The 21,192-nt window shown below is 38.4% G+C and overlaps 1 protein-coding gene across 1 annotated transcript in view; it reads right to left on the reverse strand.

Moving 5' to 3' along the window:
- Positions 1-4,267: 4,267 nt before the first annotated feature.
- The window catches only part of SNX3 (sorting nexin 3), a 44,887-nt gene continuing 27,962 nt past the window's right edge, over positions 4,268-21,192 (reverse strand). Inside the window, exons 2-4 of the mRNA XM_059083939.2 lie at positions 12,767-12,862; positions 6,395-6,519; positions 4,268-5,027 (exon numbers count right to left, since the gene is read on the reverse strand). Coding sequence (XP_058939922.1) covers positions 4,922-5,027; positions 6,395-6,519; positions 12,767-12,862 — 327 coding nt within the window. The 3' untranslated portion in view covers positions 4,268-4,921. The remainder of the gene's footprint in view (positions 5,028-6,394; positions 6,520-12,766; positions 12,863-21,192) is intronic.

A 21,192-nucleotide genomic window follows, 5' to 3' on the forward strand; every position in this document is an offset into this window, starting at 1 on the left:
TGTTTAGCTGGCCTGTGACTGTCACAGGTGTTTCCCAGGGGTATAGCTTTACCCCTGTGCCCCTTCCTCCCTTCTCTGGCTGCAGCATTTCCCTGAAGTCTTGACCCCTGTTGACTATGTTTTATTTTTCCTTTAGGTGAGATAGGAAGGCTAGAGGGGCTGGTGTGGGAAGCATGCCCTTCCCCCACCAGGGATAAGGCTCTGGAAGTCTTATCCTGGAGAGTAAGCCTTTTTAATAAAGAAGGTTCTGGTATTTCACACTGATTATTCATCTCCTCTCCCTGCCAGAGACATAGGGGATCTTTCTTGATCTTCACTGTGGGAATCTTGTGGGGTTCCTGCAGGTAAAGCCCAGGTACATGTGGGGCCCCTCTAAGACTGTGGTCTCCAGGAGTTACTCTTGTACAACAGCACACTCAACCCCCAGCAATTCAGTATCAGTATTACTGTATGTGTGTTCCTTACCAGTTTATGGCTCTAGCAGTTCCTGCTCCAGGTAAACAGGTTTTGACTGAGTCTGGCTAGATAAGCCTTTCTCCAGATTTGGGGGTGGCGATTTGCTCTGCAACATCCATTCACTGATGGGTGGGTCTAAGAAAAGTCATTGATTTTCAGTTTGTCCAGCTTTCCCTTGTTGTAAGGACAAGGGTGCCAACTTTCAAGTTTTTTACACGTTGGGGCTGAAACTCAAGTCCGATTTATTTTATTTGGAATGGACTTTCCCCTCCCTCCACTTGAACTCCTGTCTCTTCCATCCTCACATTTGCCATGTCTCCTGTCTGTACTATGTGAGTCTTTTCATGACAGTGCCCTAACAAGACTGAGTTTCTTGAGATAAGGGCCTTTGTTAACCTCTGGTCTATGTTAACACTTTGCTCATATAAAATGCTTAGTGTGGCTGTTTGATTTTACTGGGTCACTTCCATTTATGGCACTCATTCTAACAGTAAAAAGCATCTGTGGTGAGGCGTTAACCCAGCATCCTCTAAACTTCTTTTTGTGCTTTTAAATGACTTTTCCCGGCCTCAAGGTCCTATTTTCTTAGCAAAGTTGGAATAAGGCAAACTTGATTTACTGTAAATCAAGATTTTAAAAAGTAATTTCTCAAGATCTGATAAGTCCTGACTTTTTCTCAATTTCCTGATTTCTTTTTGTAATGACTTAAGTAGCCAGGTTAAGATCAAATCTAACCAAATACCAGGAAATCAAAGGGCCTCCTAGCTAAGTGCCCAAACTTGGCTTTTTCAGAATTACCTGGGAAGCTTAAAAAAAAAAAAATCCTGGACTCAGTCTTAGACAGTAATTGTGGTGCACAGCTAAGTTTAGGAAAATAAGATACTTCTGATCAGCTAGCTCACCATGCCCCAAAGTGCTTTTTATACCCACACTTAAAATCAAACTAAAAAACAAAACAAAATTAATTCATTCATTCACTCATGCTCAGCCTAAAGGACATTGGAAACGTTACTGGAAATTCACCCTTTCGTTCAATCAGTAAATTTACTGAGCATTATGTAAGGGCTGGGTAGGTGCCAAGTCACAGGCCTGGTCCACAAGAAGGAAGTGAACCAAGGTATGGCTTTTAGAGGCAGACATCCTTCCAGTCTAAATCCAGAGGCATCACATCCTGGGTAACCTTGGGCATATTACTTAAGCTTGCAGAGCCTCAGTCTTCTCATCTGTAAAGAATAATATTATTTACTTCATAGGGAAGTTCTGTGACAGAGATTACAAAGGAACTATCAAGGAAAACATACTCCATCCTCCTAAACCAGTTTCTAAGTTGTTTCCCAGTCCAAACACTTTCATATTGTAATAATCACAGCTAGCACTCACGGAGCAGTTAACCTATAAACCAGGCAGTGTGCTAAGCTACCTGTTCATCCGTACCTCGAACACATTTTATCTGTAAAGGCTTAGAGGCCAGCAGCCTCCTCCTTTCATTGGCTATATTCACCCAAAACAGGCAAAGCAAGCTGAAGCAACAGGAGTGGCCCTTAACAAGAGGGCTGAGTTAAAAAGATGCAGGATATAATAAAAAGGAGATGCTCCCTCATGTCCAGTCCAGAGGTCATCATGACTACTGAGGGTCATGACGGCAGAACCACAGAGCAGGAAACCAAATACCAGATAAACCTATCCAGGAACTGCCATGGGCTTAGTGGTACCATTTGCTGCTGCTACTGCCACATCTGTGATTCCCACTGCCATTGGATAGCTATCATTAATTCTTTACATGTCTCAGGCGCTGCTGTTCTGTGGATTTTACATTTGGTCCTCAACAACTATAAATTACTAAAGGCACCACTGCTGTTGACCCTTTATGTCTTGCAGGAGTTGGGACAAGGTGATAACTTACTGAGAGGACCCGGAGCCTGAGACTCTTGCTGCATAACTCACTGCCAATTTAACTTCTGTTCTTTTAGGAAGACTCTTAAAGGCTTCTGGAACTTCCTCCTTTATCATTAGAGTTAACAGCGCCTGCATTTTTACTTCAGGGTTAAAGGTGTCGCTTTACTACAGACCATGGTTTCAGTTCTCTAAGAGACAACACTAACGAGTACCCTCCTACGTTATGTAAAATCATGTTACCTAGAATAAACAACCTTTCATCTAACTGGAAACCTTCAAGTTTCTAAAAGCAGGCCTGCCCTTAGGAAATTATAAAGACTAAAAGTAAGCAGGCCAGTACAACCCATCCTAAGCCACACTATTCCCTTGTCTATGAATGATCAAAAACAAAAGAATTCCACAGTGAGCAGAAACCTTGGCACTGTTGACATTTTTCTGTTGTGGGAGGTGGTCCCAGGTACAGTGTAGGCAGTTTAGCAGCATCTTTAACCTTCTGCCCACTAGATTCCAGCAGCATCCCCCAGTTGTGATAACCAGAAATGTCTTGTGAGGGGCTTCCCTGCTGGCAGTGGTTAAGAATCTGCCTGCCAATGCAGGGGACACGGGTTCGAGACCTGGTCCGGGAAGATCCCACATGCCGTGGAGCAACTGAGCCCACGCGCCACAACTACTGGGCCTGCGCTCCAGAGCCCGCGAGCCACAACTGCTGAGCCTGTGTGCCACAACTACCGAAGCCCGCGCGCCTAGAGCCCATGCTCCGCCACAAGAGGAGCCACTGCAGTGAGAAGCCTGCGCACCGCAACGAAGAGTAGCCCCCGTTCGCCACAACTAGAGAAAGACCACGTGCAGCAACAGAGACCCAACACAGTCAGAAGTAAATAAATTAAAAAAAAAAAAAAAAAGTCTTGCGATATTGCCAGATGTTCCCCGGGAGGCAAAATCATGTATGCTTTAGAGGAATTATTGAGTTTAGCAGAATTACCATTACTATGTTCTGCATACCAAAAACTGACAACCTTTGATTTGACTGCTCTAGCTCACTGAAACACAATTCACAGTTGTTTAGCTCTGTACTTTTATGGAACTGTGACATATTTAAGCAACAAAAGATATTACAGAGCAGCTCTGACTTCTTCCTATGATATCCATCTGCTTGGGGGACATCCTAGATTGGTCAAGGCCTAAGCTGATTTCCTCTCAAACGGACTGACCTGTCTCTACATGAGACACTTCTGGAGTGCAAGGGCAAACTTTCCTTACCTTGGAGTTTAACTGTAGGTCACAATGGGTCCCCAAACCACCAGATGTTGTGCAGATTCAAATCGGAGACCACATTCTGGCTGTAAAGGTCTGGCCGCAACACAAGTTAGGCAGCAAGGAGTCATGCATTTGCTGGTTTCTTATCAATAATACAAGTCAGCTAGAACACTGCCCTTCTCCCTTGGTTAAAGAGGAGAAAGCGTGCCACTATCCTAAACCAAACTAAAGAGAAAGCATGAACCTGCTGACTAAGAAAACGGTTATTACACCCTTGCTAAGTTTGTTTAAACAAGTCACTCAGATAAGCTAGGGAAAAAATTCTTAAAAATAGGGGGCATGCTATTGACTTATCTTAAAAGGCCTTTTGAAAAGAATGACTTGAGATTATAGAGCATTTTCCAAATACACAAAGTGCTTCATAACAACTCAGTAAGCTTTGAGGAATGCTTTTCCTAGTACATCACTTTTTTTGTTGTGTAAAAGAAAATAGCCCCATTCAAAGGGTAGTAGCATATTTGATATCACCACTGCTTAAAGAGGAATGGAGTTACAGGAATGAGAAGTATATAATTAGTAAATAATCCCTCTCAACAAGTGAGTTAAGTAGGAAAGTCTTCTGAAGGGAGAAAAGAAAAGCCAGAAGCAACACAATCAGTGCATATCAGAAATGCATTTTTATTTTTATTTGAAAACAACTTAAATTTTTAGACAAATGATTTTAGTATATAAATTTGATTTTGTTTTTATACAGAATATAAAGATTTCCCTCACTGATCTTCCATGTGAAGGGGATTACAAGCCTGAAGGGAGATACTTTCTGCACACAAGTGTGTATCTTACGTGTAGGGTACTGGAAACCAATGTGTAGTGCTTCCACACATAAATTAGGTAAAGTGACACCACATATTAAAAAGGGGATAAGAGAAAAATTCTATTAATCAGATTCAAGAAGCAAACATGACACAAAAACTGCATGTAAGACCAAGTGAGTAACTTTAGTTAGGACACTGCAAGTTATTCTAGAGTAACAGGTTTGTGAAGCTAGAGTGTGTACCACATTAAAACAGCAAGAAAGAACTATTTATATAGAGAGGCTGGAATGAGGGATTTTTTTTCACGAAAGCAAATTAACTTCTTGTAAACTGCCAAAACAAAACAGAACAAAACTGAGCATTATGAGTGTTAGTATACTGAAGGCATATTATACCAGTTTTTGTGCAGCATGCTAAAGTTAGTTAGAACTTCTTCACCGGTGCATATGAATCATTAATAGTCATGGAAAGTTTTTCTTGCCCCTTCTTGCCAAATTTCAGGCATGTCTTATTTTAGATGGAGTATAGCTTTTATCTATAATTTCATCCTGTAAAAACATATGAAGACAACGTTCATTCTGTGCCAGAGGATGACCAGCGACCCTAGGAATAAAAGATACAAATTCAGTCCAGTATTTTATAAAAGTGGTGGAGGGGGACCAAACATACACATTTTAAGGTTAGGAAGCATGAACAACTTAGTAATAATAAGTGTTATTCTGGACTGCCCATAAAGCTATGGTCTATCAACTAACAGTATATTTTCTTTCCTCCGGTTCATAAGGGTAATTTAGAAAACATTTAATCACTAGTTTTGCACTGCCTCTGGCATATGTACCCAATTAACTTCTTTACATATTAGTTGGTATATTTGTAAGAAACCTAAATGAATTTTAATGTTAAAAGTGAAACCATGTCATTGATTCTAAGAATCCATTTTAAAGAAGGAAAAGATATAGGATTATAGTTAGAAATACACTGAAGTTCAATAAAAGCCCCAAAATACTAAGAAATAGTCACAAATGTTCAAGTTTTTTTGGTTTTGTTTTTGGTTTTTTGCTTGCTTTTAAACGTTTCCATCAGACTAAACACAAGATCAGACTGGGCAACCAGACTTTATTTCAGAATTTAAAAACGTCCAAGCTAGCACTGCCTTCTCCAAAAAGAAAGTATGTTCATAAGAAGACAATGAAGGTTGTGTGCTCTCAGATAACTAAAAGTTAAGGGCTTTGTATAACTTTCCCTCTGTTTACCACTCACAGATCTTCAAATTACTAGATAAAAATTAAAGTATTACTAATAAATAAGCTCACACAACCCTATTCTCTAGGAGTTGACTTTATTTGGTCAAACTTAAAGCCAAATGCACAATTATAGTGAGCCCTTTCCAGGCATAACTCTTCCAAAAAAAAAAAAAAAAGGGTGTATATCAAATAGGAATAAAATTAAAAGCTAGAGTTTGAGTTTATTAAATTTCTAAAGTAAAAGATAAATGATACAGTCTCCTTACATTTTCAAAAGAATATATTTTGCCACAAAAATTTTAAATGTGCACCTTTACACAAGACATGCTGATGATACTTCCATCTGCAATCAAACTAAATGATTGCAAGTGTATTGTAAGTTTTACTGTTCATGCTAGAACATACCTTAAATCAGAATCATAAGTAAAACTATTTTTTAAATGCTGTAATTTTAAATGTAATTTGCATAAATTAACCAAGAAAAACAAATACAAAACTTAGGTCAACACAAAGATACTCGTATCACTCACTCAAGTGTGTTAATATTTATCACGATATTCAACTTGTTATATATTTTCACTTTGTTTAAATGATACAAGAAGTTAGGAAATGATCAAAAAGAAAAAGCACCATTCAGTCTGATATCTAAATTAATAAACAGCAGTCACCTAAAGACATCTCCAAACACTATTCACTCTTAGACCTTGAGGAACAGAAAGCACTTACTTGTTTATAAACTGCTCCAGCCCTTGCTTCCTTTCTTCAATAAAATTGTCATCAAATATTCCATCATCTCCTCTAAAAGGAAGCTGACGCAAAAATGCTTTCCCAGGGAGTGGGGGAACTACAACCTAAAACAAGATAAGGAAAGAAAGTTCTTGAACATGCTGGCTGAGTTGGGAAAATTTATAGAGCATAACACGAAGACAAAGTATATCTTCACTATGAGAACCATCCCATTGTTAAACTAGTTTAAATATACAGTAAAAGGGAATCAATAAAAATACACTGAAAAATGATTCAATGTTTTGGAGGCAAGATAACCAAAATGCCAGAATAGTCCATTAGACCAAAGCTCCTCAATGACAGGGCTCACAGGTTAATTTTCATTTTTCCTGGACTTATCAAAGCACAAGTATACAAAGAGAATAATCAATACTGAAATAAAAGCTACCATGCCCCTCAGACAGTTTTGATGTCACTTGGGGAAGACAATGCTTTATTACAATGGTAACTGAAGAGATCAAACTCAACTCTCAATTAAATGAAGAAGTAAAATACTAACAATGTTCTTTCTGGCATGGGCAGATAAGAATTCTGTGGTAAATTTCTTCCACCTCATACCATCTGCATATAATCTTTTCTACCTGTGTTTGAGGTGATGACAAAATAATCAACTCTACTTGTTGCCACTCTTCCATTTCCTAGGAAATGGAACTTTCTCCCAAACATATTATCCTATCCTTCCCCAAAGACCTGTCATTTCTTCCTTCCCACACTAGAGGAACATCCCAAATTTTCCCTGTCAAAGCCTAACTTTCCTCTAGGGACAACTTGTGACTGATCTCCCTCTTCTGGGAATTATCTGGAGCTCAAATATTTGTTTGAATTAAATAGCACCTAGCTATTTATTTCACAGGTTAGTTGGGTTCTCTATCTCAGGATTTCTCAACCATGGCACTATTAACATTTTGAACTAGATAATGTACTGGGGGGAGGGGTTTCTTGTACACCATAGAATACCTATTCAACAGCATCCCAGGCCTCTACCCACTAGACACCGCCAGTAGGCACCCCACAGTTGTGACAATAACAATGGTCTCCAGACACTGTCAAATGTCTCCTGGGGAACAAAACTGCCCCTGGTGGAGAACCATCAATCTATCCTATTAATGCTTTCAAATCAAGGACCCTTGTCTCAGGCTTTTTATGGTTCTTTTTTTTTTTTTTTAATGGTTCTTTTAAGAAAAGCTGGGCATACAACAGAAGCTCAAATATCTGTTAAATGACTAACCACTTAGGTGAATCCTTATCTTATGTTAAAACAGATTAAAGGTGTGGGCAAACAAGTCAAACAAGGAGAAATATAAATAGTAAACACCAGTAATAAAATTATACATATTCTAAGAGGTAAAACCTAAAACCCTTGATGCAGAGTTTCTATCCTAAAACGATAATTCAACAAGGTAAAAAAGGGAAAGATCATACAACTTCTTACAGATCAGCAAAAAACAAAGAGCAAAAAAGAAACACAAAACCAATGCCCAACATAAACTTTGTAATTCCTTCCTAGATCTACTCTCCCCAGATACTCAATGATTAAGACATCTAAAGATCTGTCTTCATAAGTTTGCTTTAACATTCTTAAATCTCTCCCCTATATTAGCATTTGTCAAGTTGAAGAGTTAAAACCTGCAGGGAACTTAACAATTAAAAAACAGGATCATGACAACTAGCTGAGATCCAGTAGAATAGTTTGTATGATGGGCCGGGAAAAACATCTGTATCTATAAAGCTATTATTAAAAAAAAGGAATATAGAACCAGTGTGTTAAAGAAATGACCACCATTAATTCAGGGTAGAATTTAGCATGAGATTAAAGATTACTATGTATTATCATCTGTAGAGATACGTTCATACTAATACTCAAAATACTCATTGAAATGGATGGTAAGGTTGTAGGCAACAGGATTAATCACCTACAAAAATCATGAGTGGTTTGTCCAGCTAAGATCCCAAAGATCTTCAACATCAAATTATTTTTGCTTAAGCAGTCTGAAAAGATCTATTTAGAATTCTTACACCAATTTAAAAGTAATGAGTCTAATGATATGTGTGTGTATGTGGGGCAAGAAGTGGACAGAAGGATATCTGGGCAGCATAATATAGTGAAAGCATACTGAAATAAAAAAAGCTAAAAGACTGAACCATAATGACAAGTAAATACAATAAATGTCATCTACTTTCTAGTCTAGTATAACAGATCTTAATTAAAAGTACTAATATACAAATAAAACAACTTGATTAATTGTTCTTAGCAATACTAATGTAAGTACAACTTTCACACAGGTTAAATGCCCCAAATAGGGCTTCCCTGGTGGCGCAGTGGTTGAGAGTCCGCCTGCCGATGCAGGGGACACGGGTTCGTGCCCCGGTCCGGGAAGATCCCACATGCCGCGGAGCGGCTGGGCCTGTGAGCCATGGCCACTGAGCCTGCGCGTCCGGATCCTGTACTCCGCAACAGGAGAGGTTACAACAGTGAGAGGCCCGCGTACCGCCAAAAAAAAAAAAAAAAAAAAAAAATGCCCCCAATAATTATCTGGTCTAATGTTAAAAGTGAAGTACTGTGCGTCAAAGGACAACATCAATTGAAAACAATCCACAGAATGGGAGAAGATTTTTGCAAACTGTAAATCTGATAAGGGACTTGTAAGAGTTGTGTTTTTTTTTTTAGTATATTCTATATACAACTCAATAATAAAAGAAACTTAATTAAATGGGCAAAGGATCTGAAAAAAAATTTCTCCACAGAAGATATGTAAATGGCTGATAAGTACATGAAAAGATGATCAACATCACTAGCCATCAGGAAAATGAAAACCACGAGATACCACTTCACACACGCTAAGAAAGCTATAATAAAGAAATCAGGGCTTCCCTGGTGGTGCAGTGGTTGGGAGTCCGCCTGCTGATACAGGGGACGCGGGTTTGTGCCCCGGTCCGGGAGGATCCCACACGCCGCGGAGCGGCTGGGCCCGTGAGCCATGGCCGCTGAGCCTGCGCATCCGGAGCCTGTGCTCCGCCGCAGGAGAGGCCACAGCGGTGAGGGGCCTGCGTACTGCAAAAAGAAAAAAAAAAAAAGAAAAAAAGAAATCATATAATATTAAATGTTGGTGAGGATGTGGAAAAATGTGGAACCTTTATACATTGTTGGTGGAAATGTAAAAATGGTATAGATGTTCTGGAAAAAAAGTCTGGGAGTTCCTCAAAAGGTTAAACAGAGTTATCATATGGCTGTAAATCCATTCTTGGGTATATACCCAAGAGATACAAACACGTATGTCCATACAAAAACCTGTACATGAATGTTCACAGCAGCATTATGATTATTTTTAAATATTTATTTATTTGACTGTGTGGGTCTTAGTTGCAGCATGAGGGATCTAGTTCCCTGACCAGGGATTGAACCTGGGCCCCCTGCATTGGGAGCATAGTCTTAACCACTGGACCACCAGGGAATTCCTACAGCAGCACTATTCTCAATAGTCAAAAAGCAGGAATGACCCAAATGTCTGCCAATGGTAAATGGATAAATAAAATGTGGTTTATCCATACAAAAGAATATTTTGGGGAAATAAAAAGAAATGAAGTAGTGACTAACAATACAATAGGATGAACCTAGAAACACACTCAGTGAAAGAAGCCAGTGAAAGAAGCTAGACACAAATGACTACATATTCTATGCTTCTATTTATATGAAATGCCCAGAATAGGCAAACCCATAGAGAAAGAAGATTTGTGGTTGTTTAGGGCTGGGTGAGGAGAAATTGGTAGTGATTACTAACGGGTATGGGGTTTCTCTTACGGAGTGATTACAATGTTCTAAAACTGACTACAGTAATGGTTGCACAACTTTGTGAATACAGTAAGAACCACTGAATTGTACACTTTAAATTGGTGAATTGTATGGCATGTGAATTATGTCAATAAAGCTGTCATAAAAAAAGGTGATGTATACATTCATGAAATGCGTATTAAACACTCCAGTGTGCCAGGTGCTATGTTAAGCGAAGCTAAAAGCCTATCAAGACACTTCTTCCCATAATCAGCAGAAAAAGACAAATACTGTATGATCTCACTTATACGTGGAATCTAAAAGAGCTGAACTCACAGAAACAGAGAGGGGTAGATGGGTTGAGGGGTGGGGGAAATGCGGAGACATTGGTCAAATGGTACAACCTTTCAGTTAAAAGATGAGTAGGTTCTGGGATCTAATGTATAGTATGGTAACTATAGTTAACAGGATTGTATTGTACTCTTAAAAGTTGCTAAGAGAAACAGATATTGAATGTTACCACCACTAACAACAAAACAAAACAAACAAAAACCCCTATGTGAAGTGACAGATGTATTAACTAATTTTATTATGGTAATCATTTCACAATATATACATATATCAAATCATTGTGTTATATAACTTAATGTTATTTGTCAATTCTATCTCAATAAAGGTGGGGGAAAAAAAGGCACTTCTCTCTATGGTCATAAAAAATTTCTTCTTTGTTACCCAAAACTTTCCTAAATTGTTTTGTACATTTAGATCTTCAAACCATCTGTAATTTATATACAGTGAGTTATAAGTCTTTATTCCCAAATAGCCAAATGTTTCAACCCCATTTACTGAATATAAATTCCTTTCTGCACAAATTGACAATGTTATTTTTGTTATGAACTAAATTTCCAGTAAACACGTGGTCAGCTTCTAAATTCTCTGACATTCTGCTAATCTATTTGTCCATCCTTAAAGCGATATTACATTGTTTTAATTACTATAGTCTTAACATATGCTCTGATGTCTGCAGGTGCTAAATTATTGGTAAAATTAACTTTTGGCTATTCTTGAGCTTTCTCTGATTCTAAAGCTCTATAAAAATCTGCAGGTTTATAAAGAACTCCATTAAGATTTGTATTAGAATTTTACAAATTTGTAAATAAGTTAGGAGATACTGCCTTATTTCTGTCAGGTCTACTGCTAAAATGCCACCTCTAAGAGAGGCCTTCCCTTGACTGTCCTATATGACAGTAGCTCTCCTGGCACTCCCTATTTCCCTTCGTTTAATTTTGTTTTTTAGAGCATATTATCATCTGACATATTATATAGCTTACCATCTTTTTCTGGTCTCCCTTCACCACTACCCCAACTTACCCAATAAAGTGCCATAAAAGTAGGGACCCTTCATTTGTTCACAGCTCTATCTGCAGCTGACAGAACACACAGAATGAGCTCTCAAATGTTTATAGAGTAAATGAATCTTCAAAAGTGAATATTCCAAACCAGGAATGTAATATTTCTGTTTATTAAGGTCTTCTTTTGATCTTTCAATGAAGTTTTAAAGTTTTCTTTATATAGGTCTTATATTTCCAGTTTTATTTGTAAGTATTTTATACTTGGATATTCTTTTGAGTAAAACTGTTTTTCAATTTTCGATGGAATGCTATGATTTGTATATGTTGCTCTTGTATCCAGCCACATTTTTCTGGTTAAGAATGTTTTCCTTCCTTTTCTACCTTAGTACGCTTCAGAAGCGAGAACGAGTTAGCCTTAACCTACTTCAGGGCTCCTGCCATACCCACTTCTTATCCTAATACACTCTAGTCACAAGATAACTTTTCATTATTCTGAGTGTACTTTTCATGACTCCATGCCATATATGTCATTCTGATGTAGGGCTAAAATAAGAGACATTAGAATGAGACCTTGTTCTCTCTATTTTGCAGCCAAAGCCACCAAATTTCTTCTAAGAGAAGACAATTATTATCAGGATATATGACAGTGTTCTAAAACTGCAGGTAGCAACCCAACGGTAGATCATGGCCATCATTTAAAAAGCTAATCTGAGGAATATCAGTACCTGTCACACAGAGTAAGGTAAGTACTGGTTTGTGAAACTTCTGTTATATGTAAATATGTGATGATAAAAAAAAAAGTATGGAGTCAGTAAAAAAAAAAAATTGGAAATACACTGATATAGCAGATGTACTGAAGAAGAGAAGCTTAGCAAGGGGAGGAGAGGAAGGTGGGACAGGAAGATCACGGAAAGGAAGGAAGCAATAGCAAGAAAGTTCTAAGAAGAGTTATCTAAGTGTGAGTCAGCAAAGGCCTCAACTGGGCCATTGAAGTAGACATGAGAAGGGAGAGTTCTAAGGAAAAACTGCACACACACTTCCCCCATCTCCTATGAAGTAAAATGAAATTGAACTATTTGAAAAAAAAAAGTTTGCTTTTACTCACTTTATTCAAGATAATTCTCCTAAGAAGTCTTAAACATTAAAATTTGGCATGTTTTGTTTTACAGTCACATTACAAATAATTCTTACCTTGCTCTCTCTTTCTAATTCACTTCGCAGCCATTCAAAGTCACTGTATCTTCTTCTAACGGTAGATTCCTTCAGCTTGAAAATAGGCAGATTTGTCTGAAACAAACAGAAAATCACTCCTAAGCTGAAGCATATTACAGAGACTTCAAAAAAGTGGGGAGTTGGGGGAGGACCTGTTTGTCAAATTGATAATATGGCAAGCCTAGTTATGTGAATATAAGAAAATCATAAAGTTATTAAGATGACATTTTACCTTTAAACGTAAAAAAGTACATTTTTTACATGGCTGTTAAAAAGTATGTTATTTATACTAGAATACAACTTTTAAAATGCACGTTTGTACATATGCTTTTGGATGTCATTCTGCCTGAGGTCAGTTACGTAAATATAGGTCAGTTTTTCTATTTTAGAAAGCTGTAAAAATATCAGGAGGTGAATCTGATTGCTATAAAGTTTAATATACAATGCTCATAGGGGAAACAGACCTTAACTACTTTGAAATGAAATACAAAATATTTTGTTATGACTAAATTAGATGTTTCATAGTGAAAGAAAAGAATGCAGAATTATTCTTAATAGTCTTCTTAAAAATACGAGAAAACAGCAGGGAAAGAGTACAATGCACTCTTACCACCAGTAGGAAATTGGAGCCATACACATAAGGTCCATCTATCCAGAGCTTACAGGCTGAGGGCAAGTTTAGGAACTGAAAACATAATGCCCAGTACCTTGAAGTTACATCGGAATGGAAGACTATTCTTTCTTTCTTTCTTTATTTTTAAGGGTTTTTTTTTTTTTTTTTTTTTTGCGGTATGCGGGCCTCTCACTGTTGTGGCCTCTCCCGTTGCGGAGCACAGGCTCCGGACGCGCAGGCCTAGTGGCCATGGCTCACGGGCTTAGTTGCTCCGCGGCATGTGGGATCTTCCCGGACCAGGGCACGAACCCGTGTCTCCTACATCGGCAGGCGGATTCTCAAGCACTGCGCCACCAGGGAAGCCCTTTTTAAGGGTTTTTAAAAAATATTTATTTATTTATTTTGGCTGCGTTGGGTCTTCGTTGCTGCGCACGGGCTTCTCATTGTGGTGGCTTCTCCTGTTGCAGAGCACAGGCCCCAGGCACGCGGGCTTCAGTAGCTGTGGCGCACGGGCTTCAGTAGTTGTGGCTCATGGGCTTAGTTGCTTTGTGGCATGTGGGATCTTTCAGACCAGGGCTTGAACCCGTGTCCCCTGCACTGGCAGGCGGATTCTTTTTTTTTTTTTTTTTTTTTTTTTTTTGTGGTACGTGGGCCTCTCACTGTTGTGGCCTCTCCCGTTGCGGAGCATAGGCTCCGGACGTGCAGGCTCAGCGGCCATGGCTCACGGGCCCAGCCGCTCCGCGGCATGTGGGATCTTCCCGGACCGGGGCACGAACCCATGTCCCCTGCCTCGGCAGGCGGACTCTCAACCACTGTGCCATCAGGGAAGCCCTGGCAGGCAGATTCTTAACCACTGCGCCACCAGGGAAGTCCTGGAAAACTATTCTTTAAAAGAAAGAACACAAAGACTACTTCGGTCAAATTCTAAACTTAAAGTAATAAGAAAGATTTATATTAATTTTTACTGATCCTAAGGAGAAAATATACTACCAAATACAATTTAAAATGGTTTACGATTGAGGGCTATTAGTAGAAGCTGTATACCACTACAATTTTATAATCAAGAATAGATTTTAAAATGCACATAGTATCACAAAGTTGGTAGGGACAGAAATGACCTAACACAATTAATACCATACCATACTGAAAATGCTATTTAATACTATATATTCTCAGATTATATTTTGTCCTTTATTCAGTCTTTGCACTTGTAGAATGACAAACTGTTTTAAAGCTGAAAAGAAAAAGTGTCACCCGAAGGAAAGACTGGCTTCTTACAGGGACATCATCATCATGTAAAACTCACCACTAAGAAAATTCCAATCATTTGTTAAACTTAACACCACTAGTAAGTTGTCATTCAGCAAAAGAAAAGCTTTTTATTCAGGACCTTAAACCCATTTTGCAGTGGTTTCAATTTTTTTCCAACGTGTATTAACTTCTCTATGTAGTATACCTTATAGCTTGGAATCTTCTACAGATGCTATTGGGCATAACACTGTATAGGTTTCAAGCATGAAACCAAATCTCACAAGAGGTTTAAAAGCACTTGAATTTTCTTTCCCAGGTAACCACAACATTTGTTCATTGTATTAATGACTAAGAGCAAAATTGCACCTAACAAGACTCTTATTATACTAAAAGTCAAGCTTATATTTAGAGATGCTGGCTTGCTGTATACAGAGGTATTCTCACTCCCCACAGGGAATAAAATTAGGTCCCCTGGAGAGCAGGATGATAATTCCCAGAAAGAAAGCACTGGATTATTTCTCTCTAATTTCACCCATTGGCTTTTTAACCAAGTTCACTCTTCTGCATTAAAATATTAAGCCTTTGTAAGTGTCTAAAGATAGAAAGGCCTTTACAGAATTGAGTGTTTTCTGCAGGTGAGACTTTATATTTTGAATTCCCTTCTCTCAAATTACTTTACAAAAGGGATTAGCTGCTCTCTTTATTCAATATGTTAAGATCAAGCTTGTGAAAAGAGTTCCCTAAGAATTTTCATACTTATGGGTACGGAAGTCTATAAAGTTAATCTCTGAAACAACATATCAAGCTTACAGGTACAATGTTGAGGGAAGAATGCCAATTCAGCTCATTTTACCTCCATTTTCCCTTTTGAACTTTTGACACAAGCATGATTATATCTGATTCACTTTAATAGACGGGTAGTGGGAGGGAGAAAAAGTCCATTCCTTTCTATGATTAGCTAAGAGTTTGATAGATTATATATTAAAAAAGGATCATGGTTAGCTTAAGAAAATTTCATGGTGTTCTCAGATGGTTATAATTTCTCTTTATATGAGGACTGCTTTAGAGATTTTTGTGTATTTTTTAACATCTTTATTGGAGTATAATTGCTTTACAATGGTGTGTTAGTTTCTGCTGTATAACAAAGTGAATCAGCTATACATATACATACATCCCCATATCCCCGCCCTCTTGTGTCTCCCTCCCACCCCTCTAGGTGGTCACAAAGCACCAAGCTGATCTCCCTGTGCTGTGCGGCTGCTTCCCACTAGCTATCTATTTTACATTTGGTAGTATACATATGCCCAGGCTACTCTCTCACTTCATCCCAGCTTACCCTTCCCCCTCCCCATGTCCTCAAGTCCATTCTCTATGTCTGCGTCTTTATTCCTGTTCTGCCACTAGGTTCTTCAGAACCTTTTTTTTTTTTTTAAGATTCCATATATATGTGTTAGCATACGGTATTTGTTTTTCTCTTTCTGACTTAATCCACTCTCTATGTCAGTCTCTAGGTCCATCCACCTTACTACAAAAAACTCAGTTTCGTTTCTTTTTATGGCTGAGTAATATTCCATTGTATATACATGCCACATCTTCTTTATCCATTCATCTGTCAGTGGACACTTAGGTTGCTTCCATGTCCTGGCTATTGTAAACAGAGCTGCAGTGAACATTGTGGTACATACTCTTTTTGAATTATGGTTTTCTCAGGGTATATGCCCAGTAGTGGGATTGCTGGGTCATATGGTAGTTCTATTTTTAGTTTTTTTGTTTGTTTGTTTGTTTTTGCGGTACGCGGGCCTCTCACTGTTGTGGCCTCTCCCGTTGCGGAGCACAGGCTCCGGACACGCAGGCTCAGCGGCCATGGCTCACGGGCCCAGCCGCTCCACGGCGCGTGGGATCTTCCCGGACCGGGGCACGAACCCGTGTCCCCTGCATCGGCAGGCAGGCTCTCAACCACTGAGCCACCAGGGAAGCCCTATTTTTAGTTTTTTGAGGAACCTCCATACTGTTCTCCATAGTGGCTGTATCAATTTACATTCCCACCAAGAGTGCAAGAGGGTTCCCTTTTCTCCATACCCTCTCCAGCATTTTTTTTTTTTTTTTTTTTTTTTTGTGGTACACGGGCCTCTCACTCCTGTGGCCTCTCCCGTTGCGGAGCACAGGCTCCGGACGCGCAGGCCCAGCGGCCACGGCTCACGGGCCCAGCCGCTCCGCGGCACGTGGGATCCTCCCGGACCGGGGCACGAACCCGCGCGCCCTGCATCGGCAGGCGGACTCTCAACCACTGCGCCACCAGGGAAGCCCCCCTCTCCAGCATTTATTGTTTGTAGATTTTTTGATGATGGCCATTCTGACCGGTATGAGGTGATACCTCATTGTAGTTTTGATTTGCATTTCTCTAATGATTAGTGATGTTGAGCATCCTTTCGTGTGTTTGTTTAGAGTTTTGATAAAGTCACATCAAGTAATTCTTAGTATTATTTGCCCATTATTTTTAGAGTGGTAAGTGTGCCTGTTAACTTCTCCCTGATCATCACAAGGACTTGCAATTCAACTTGATCAAAATACAAATGAAAGATGCTGAGGTTTTTTGTTTAAGCCACTGGACTATCTCTGTTGATTACAAACTCTCATGATTGGTCACTTTCAACTTATTTAACCCTTATAAAATATTCTATTTTGGTTTTCTAAAGAGAAAAGAGTAAGGATAATTTGTTTCCCCTACAGTTTTGGGAGGATGCAACTATTACTACAGTTTAAGAGCATCTATAAAAGGGCATCGTGCTAGATAAGATGAGGAATATAACAATGAGTAAGATGCAGTCCTGGCCTTTATGAAGCTTGTAATATGTTAGGTTACAAGATAAGCATATAAAAAGATAAATTTACATGGTTAAAAATGCCATACACCATAAACAAAAAGTTGAAAGACCACAAAAAACTATAGACAAACATATGCAATAAAAAACAAAGAAATAATTTCATTAAAATGTAAAGAACTTAAAAACTAATGAAAGATAAAGATGAATAATCTAACAAACAGAACAGGCAGAACACACAAAAACTATGTCAATAATGTTCAACTTCACTCACACAAGAAATGCCAGTCAAAACAGTAAGATCCCATTTTCATTTGTGAGACAGGCAGGTATTAAATTTTAATACCCAATGATGGTGAAGATAGATAGGCATCTAAAAAACTTGCTGATAATAGTGAACACTGGTACAACCTTTAATGAAGGTGTTTTGGTGATATCTATCACTCTTTTAAATGCATTTATCTTTTTTTCTTAGTTTAATTAAAAATTTTTTTTCAATTTATTTATTTTTGGCTGTGTTGGGTCTTTGTTGCTGCACGTGGGCTTTCTCTAGTTGCATCGAGCAGGGGCTACTCTTTGTTGTGGCGTGGGCTTCTCATTGCAGTGGCTTCTTTTGTTGTGGAGCACAGGCTCTAGGCGTGCAGGCTTCAGTAGTTGTGCCACGCAGGCTCAGTAGTTGTGGCACACTGGCTTAGTTGCTCCACGGCATGTGGGATCTCCCCGAACCCATGTCCCCTGCATTGGCAGGCGGATTCTCAACCACTGCACCACCAGGGAAGTCCCGATGCATTTATCTTTTGAGCCAACAATTCCACCAGGAATTAATCCTACAAATATTTCCACATATGCAGAAAGGTATCAGTCCATAGAAATTTACTTTAGCATTGTTTATATAATAGCAAAATACGAAAAATACACAACATACACACACATACACATACACACAAAAACCCAGAAAACTAAAAATCTTATTAAACTGTTACAAATATAAAATGAATTATTATACAGCTTTTAGAAAATATAACTCAGCCATAGACTGATCAGGAAGCCTGCCCGAGACGTGTAAAGTATAAGAAGTTTCAGAACAGTATCTATCTACAGTATGATACCATTTGTATAAAGAAAAAAGAAAAAGCATAAAGGAACCGATGATTGGTTTGGTCAGTATTCCTTTAACACATGGAGTCAGCCATACTATAGGAAGACAGTTGATAATGGTGAAAACAGTGTGAACTACATGCAGAGAAGAAAGAAGTATATTTAGGAAGTAATTCTTGTATATTCTAAACCGTAGGAGATGATGGGAATTAAAACTGAAAAGGCTGAATGTCTAGCTAAGGTATCTCCCTGTGAGCACCAGGAGTTAACAAACATCTCTGAACACGAAAATATCTTTAAATCAAAAAAGTATTAACAGAGAAGTTACTATGAATTCAAAAGATTAGCTACATGTACTACTAAGGGGCAGCATGAAAACAGATGCTTCTATTCTCACCACACACAAGAGCATTTTTTGGTAACTATGTATGATTCTGGATATTAATTAGACTTATTGTGGTGATCATTTCACAATGTATACAAATATCAAATCATTATGTTGTACACCTGAAACTAATATAATGTTATATGTCAGTTATTCCTTAAAAAAAGAAAAAGGTTGGTTCTAGCTAGTTTTATCTGCTTAAAGAATATGGAAAAGAGACAGACAACTGAGGCAAATTATAGCAAAAATTCTTTAAAGGTTTTCTTTTGGGTATCATTTAAAATGCTTCTGACTTTGGAGACAAAGTGCTGAATTCTGAAACTAAATGTAAATCAGACTTAACTATGGTTAACTTAAGATGACTAAAACTTCTGAAACTTAAAAGGCAAGATTTAGTATTTTCTCATCCTTACATTCATATTTTCCTCCTAATTTCAAGAAAAGTTGCCCTAGGGACTTTCCTGGTGGTCTAGTGGGTAAGACTCCATGCTCCCAATGCAGGGGACCCAGGTTTGACCCGTGGTAGGGGAACTAGATCCTGCATGCATGCTGCAACTAAGAGTTCACATGCCACAACTAAGAAGTCCACATGCCGCAACTAAGAGCCCACATGCTGCAGCAAAGATCCCATGTGCTACAACTAAGACCTGGAGCAGCCCCAATAAATAAATAAATAAATAGGAAAAAAAAGAAAAGCTGCTTTAGTTGCTCAAGCTGAGCATAAACTAGAAACCACTGTTTTCCTCTAGCTATGGTTCATTTTACCTAACAGGTAAAAGTGTCAAACTCAGCCATTTGTATGAAATAACAATATTTGAGGAACAGTGACCAGAGACAGGCAAGATCAGAGACAAGCAAAACTAAAGTCCATCATTAGGCAGGAACCATAAACTAAGACACAGCCGTCAGCTATTTGTGTAGGTATGTGTTATTAGTAAATGCTGCAGGTGAGCTTAAGTAACCTTGGCCTATTTTAGACTTTTCAGTTTCATTCATGGAATTATGAACGTTCTACAAAGCAAAGACAGAGGCTCCTATAAATATTTACATCAACTATTGTCATACATATAAAAAATGCAAATTAACCATAATTTAAAGCTATGTCAGAGCTATGGCCGAAACAAACACTTAAAAAGCAGAGAATTATAATCATCTGTCCCTCAAAAAGTTAAGTTGGTTGCCTGGAATCCATAAAGTCTATAAAAACTATTTTATTCCACAATGAAAATATGCTTTTAGTAATCATTATAAGCCAAATACTAGTTAAATGTCACCACTACTTAATAACATTTCTTTGGAAAACTGTAAAATAGGTTACCTATATTAACAAGGGAGGCAAAAGCTGAGAATACAACAAGAGTGATCAGATCTGGCACTGAAAGGAGCTTTTAAAGTCATATCTAAATATAGAACACAATATTAAAAAGTCAGAGCTAAAAAAGTCAATCCAAAATCTCTACTCCGTATCCTATTCCTACTACTGAAGTCGAAGACGTCTTCTTCAACCTGGTTATGTTTCAGAATTACCTGAGTAGCTTAAAACAACTTCTTAAATGAAGAATAACACAAATAGAGAAAAGTGCACAAATACATTGAGGGTACAGCTCAATAAGTTTTCCAGTGGTAGTAATCTGGGTAGTCCTAAAACAAAACAAAACATGGGGCATCCTTGGGGGCATAGTGGTTAAGAATCTGCCTGCCAATGCAGGGGACATGGGTTCGAGCTCTGCTCTGGGAAGATCCCACATGCCACTGAGCAACTAAGCCTGTGCACCACAACTACTGAACCTGTGCTCTAAAGCCCACGCACCACAACTACTGAGCCCACGTGCCACAACTACTGAAGCCTGCGCTCCTCAACAACAGAAGCCACCTCAATGAGAAGCCTGCACACTGCAACAAAGAGTAGGCCCCGCTCACTGCAACTGGAGAAAGCCCATGTGCAGCAACTAAGATCCAATGCAGCCAAAAATAAATAAATAAATAAATTTATTTTTAAAAAGAGAATCAAGCACTGCCTCATTATTGCTCTCTCTCTTTTTTAACGTTTAAAGTTTTTACTGATCTGACACAAAACGAAGATAACATAAAATTCTTTACAAGATTCACACTGGTAACAAATTGGTTGAGGAATGTCAGTTCAGAGTATTTAAGCTTAATACTGCACAAAGAAAATTCAAAATGCTCATAAATATGACAATTCATAAAATGAAAGAAACTTGATAGAGACTTCCCT

Source organism: Kogia breviceps, chromosome 13, assembly GCF_026419965.1.
Source record: "Kogia breviceps isolate mKogBre1 chromosome 13, mKogBre1 haplotype 1, whole genome shotgun sequence".
NCBI lineage: Eukaryota > Metazoa > Chordata > Mammalia > Artiodactyla > Physeteridae > Kogia > Kogia breviceps.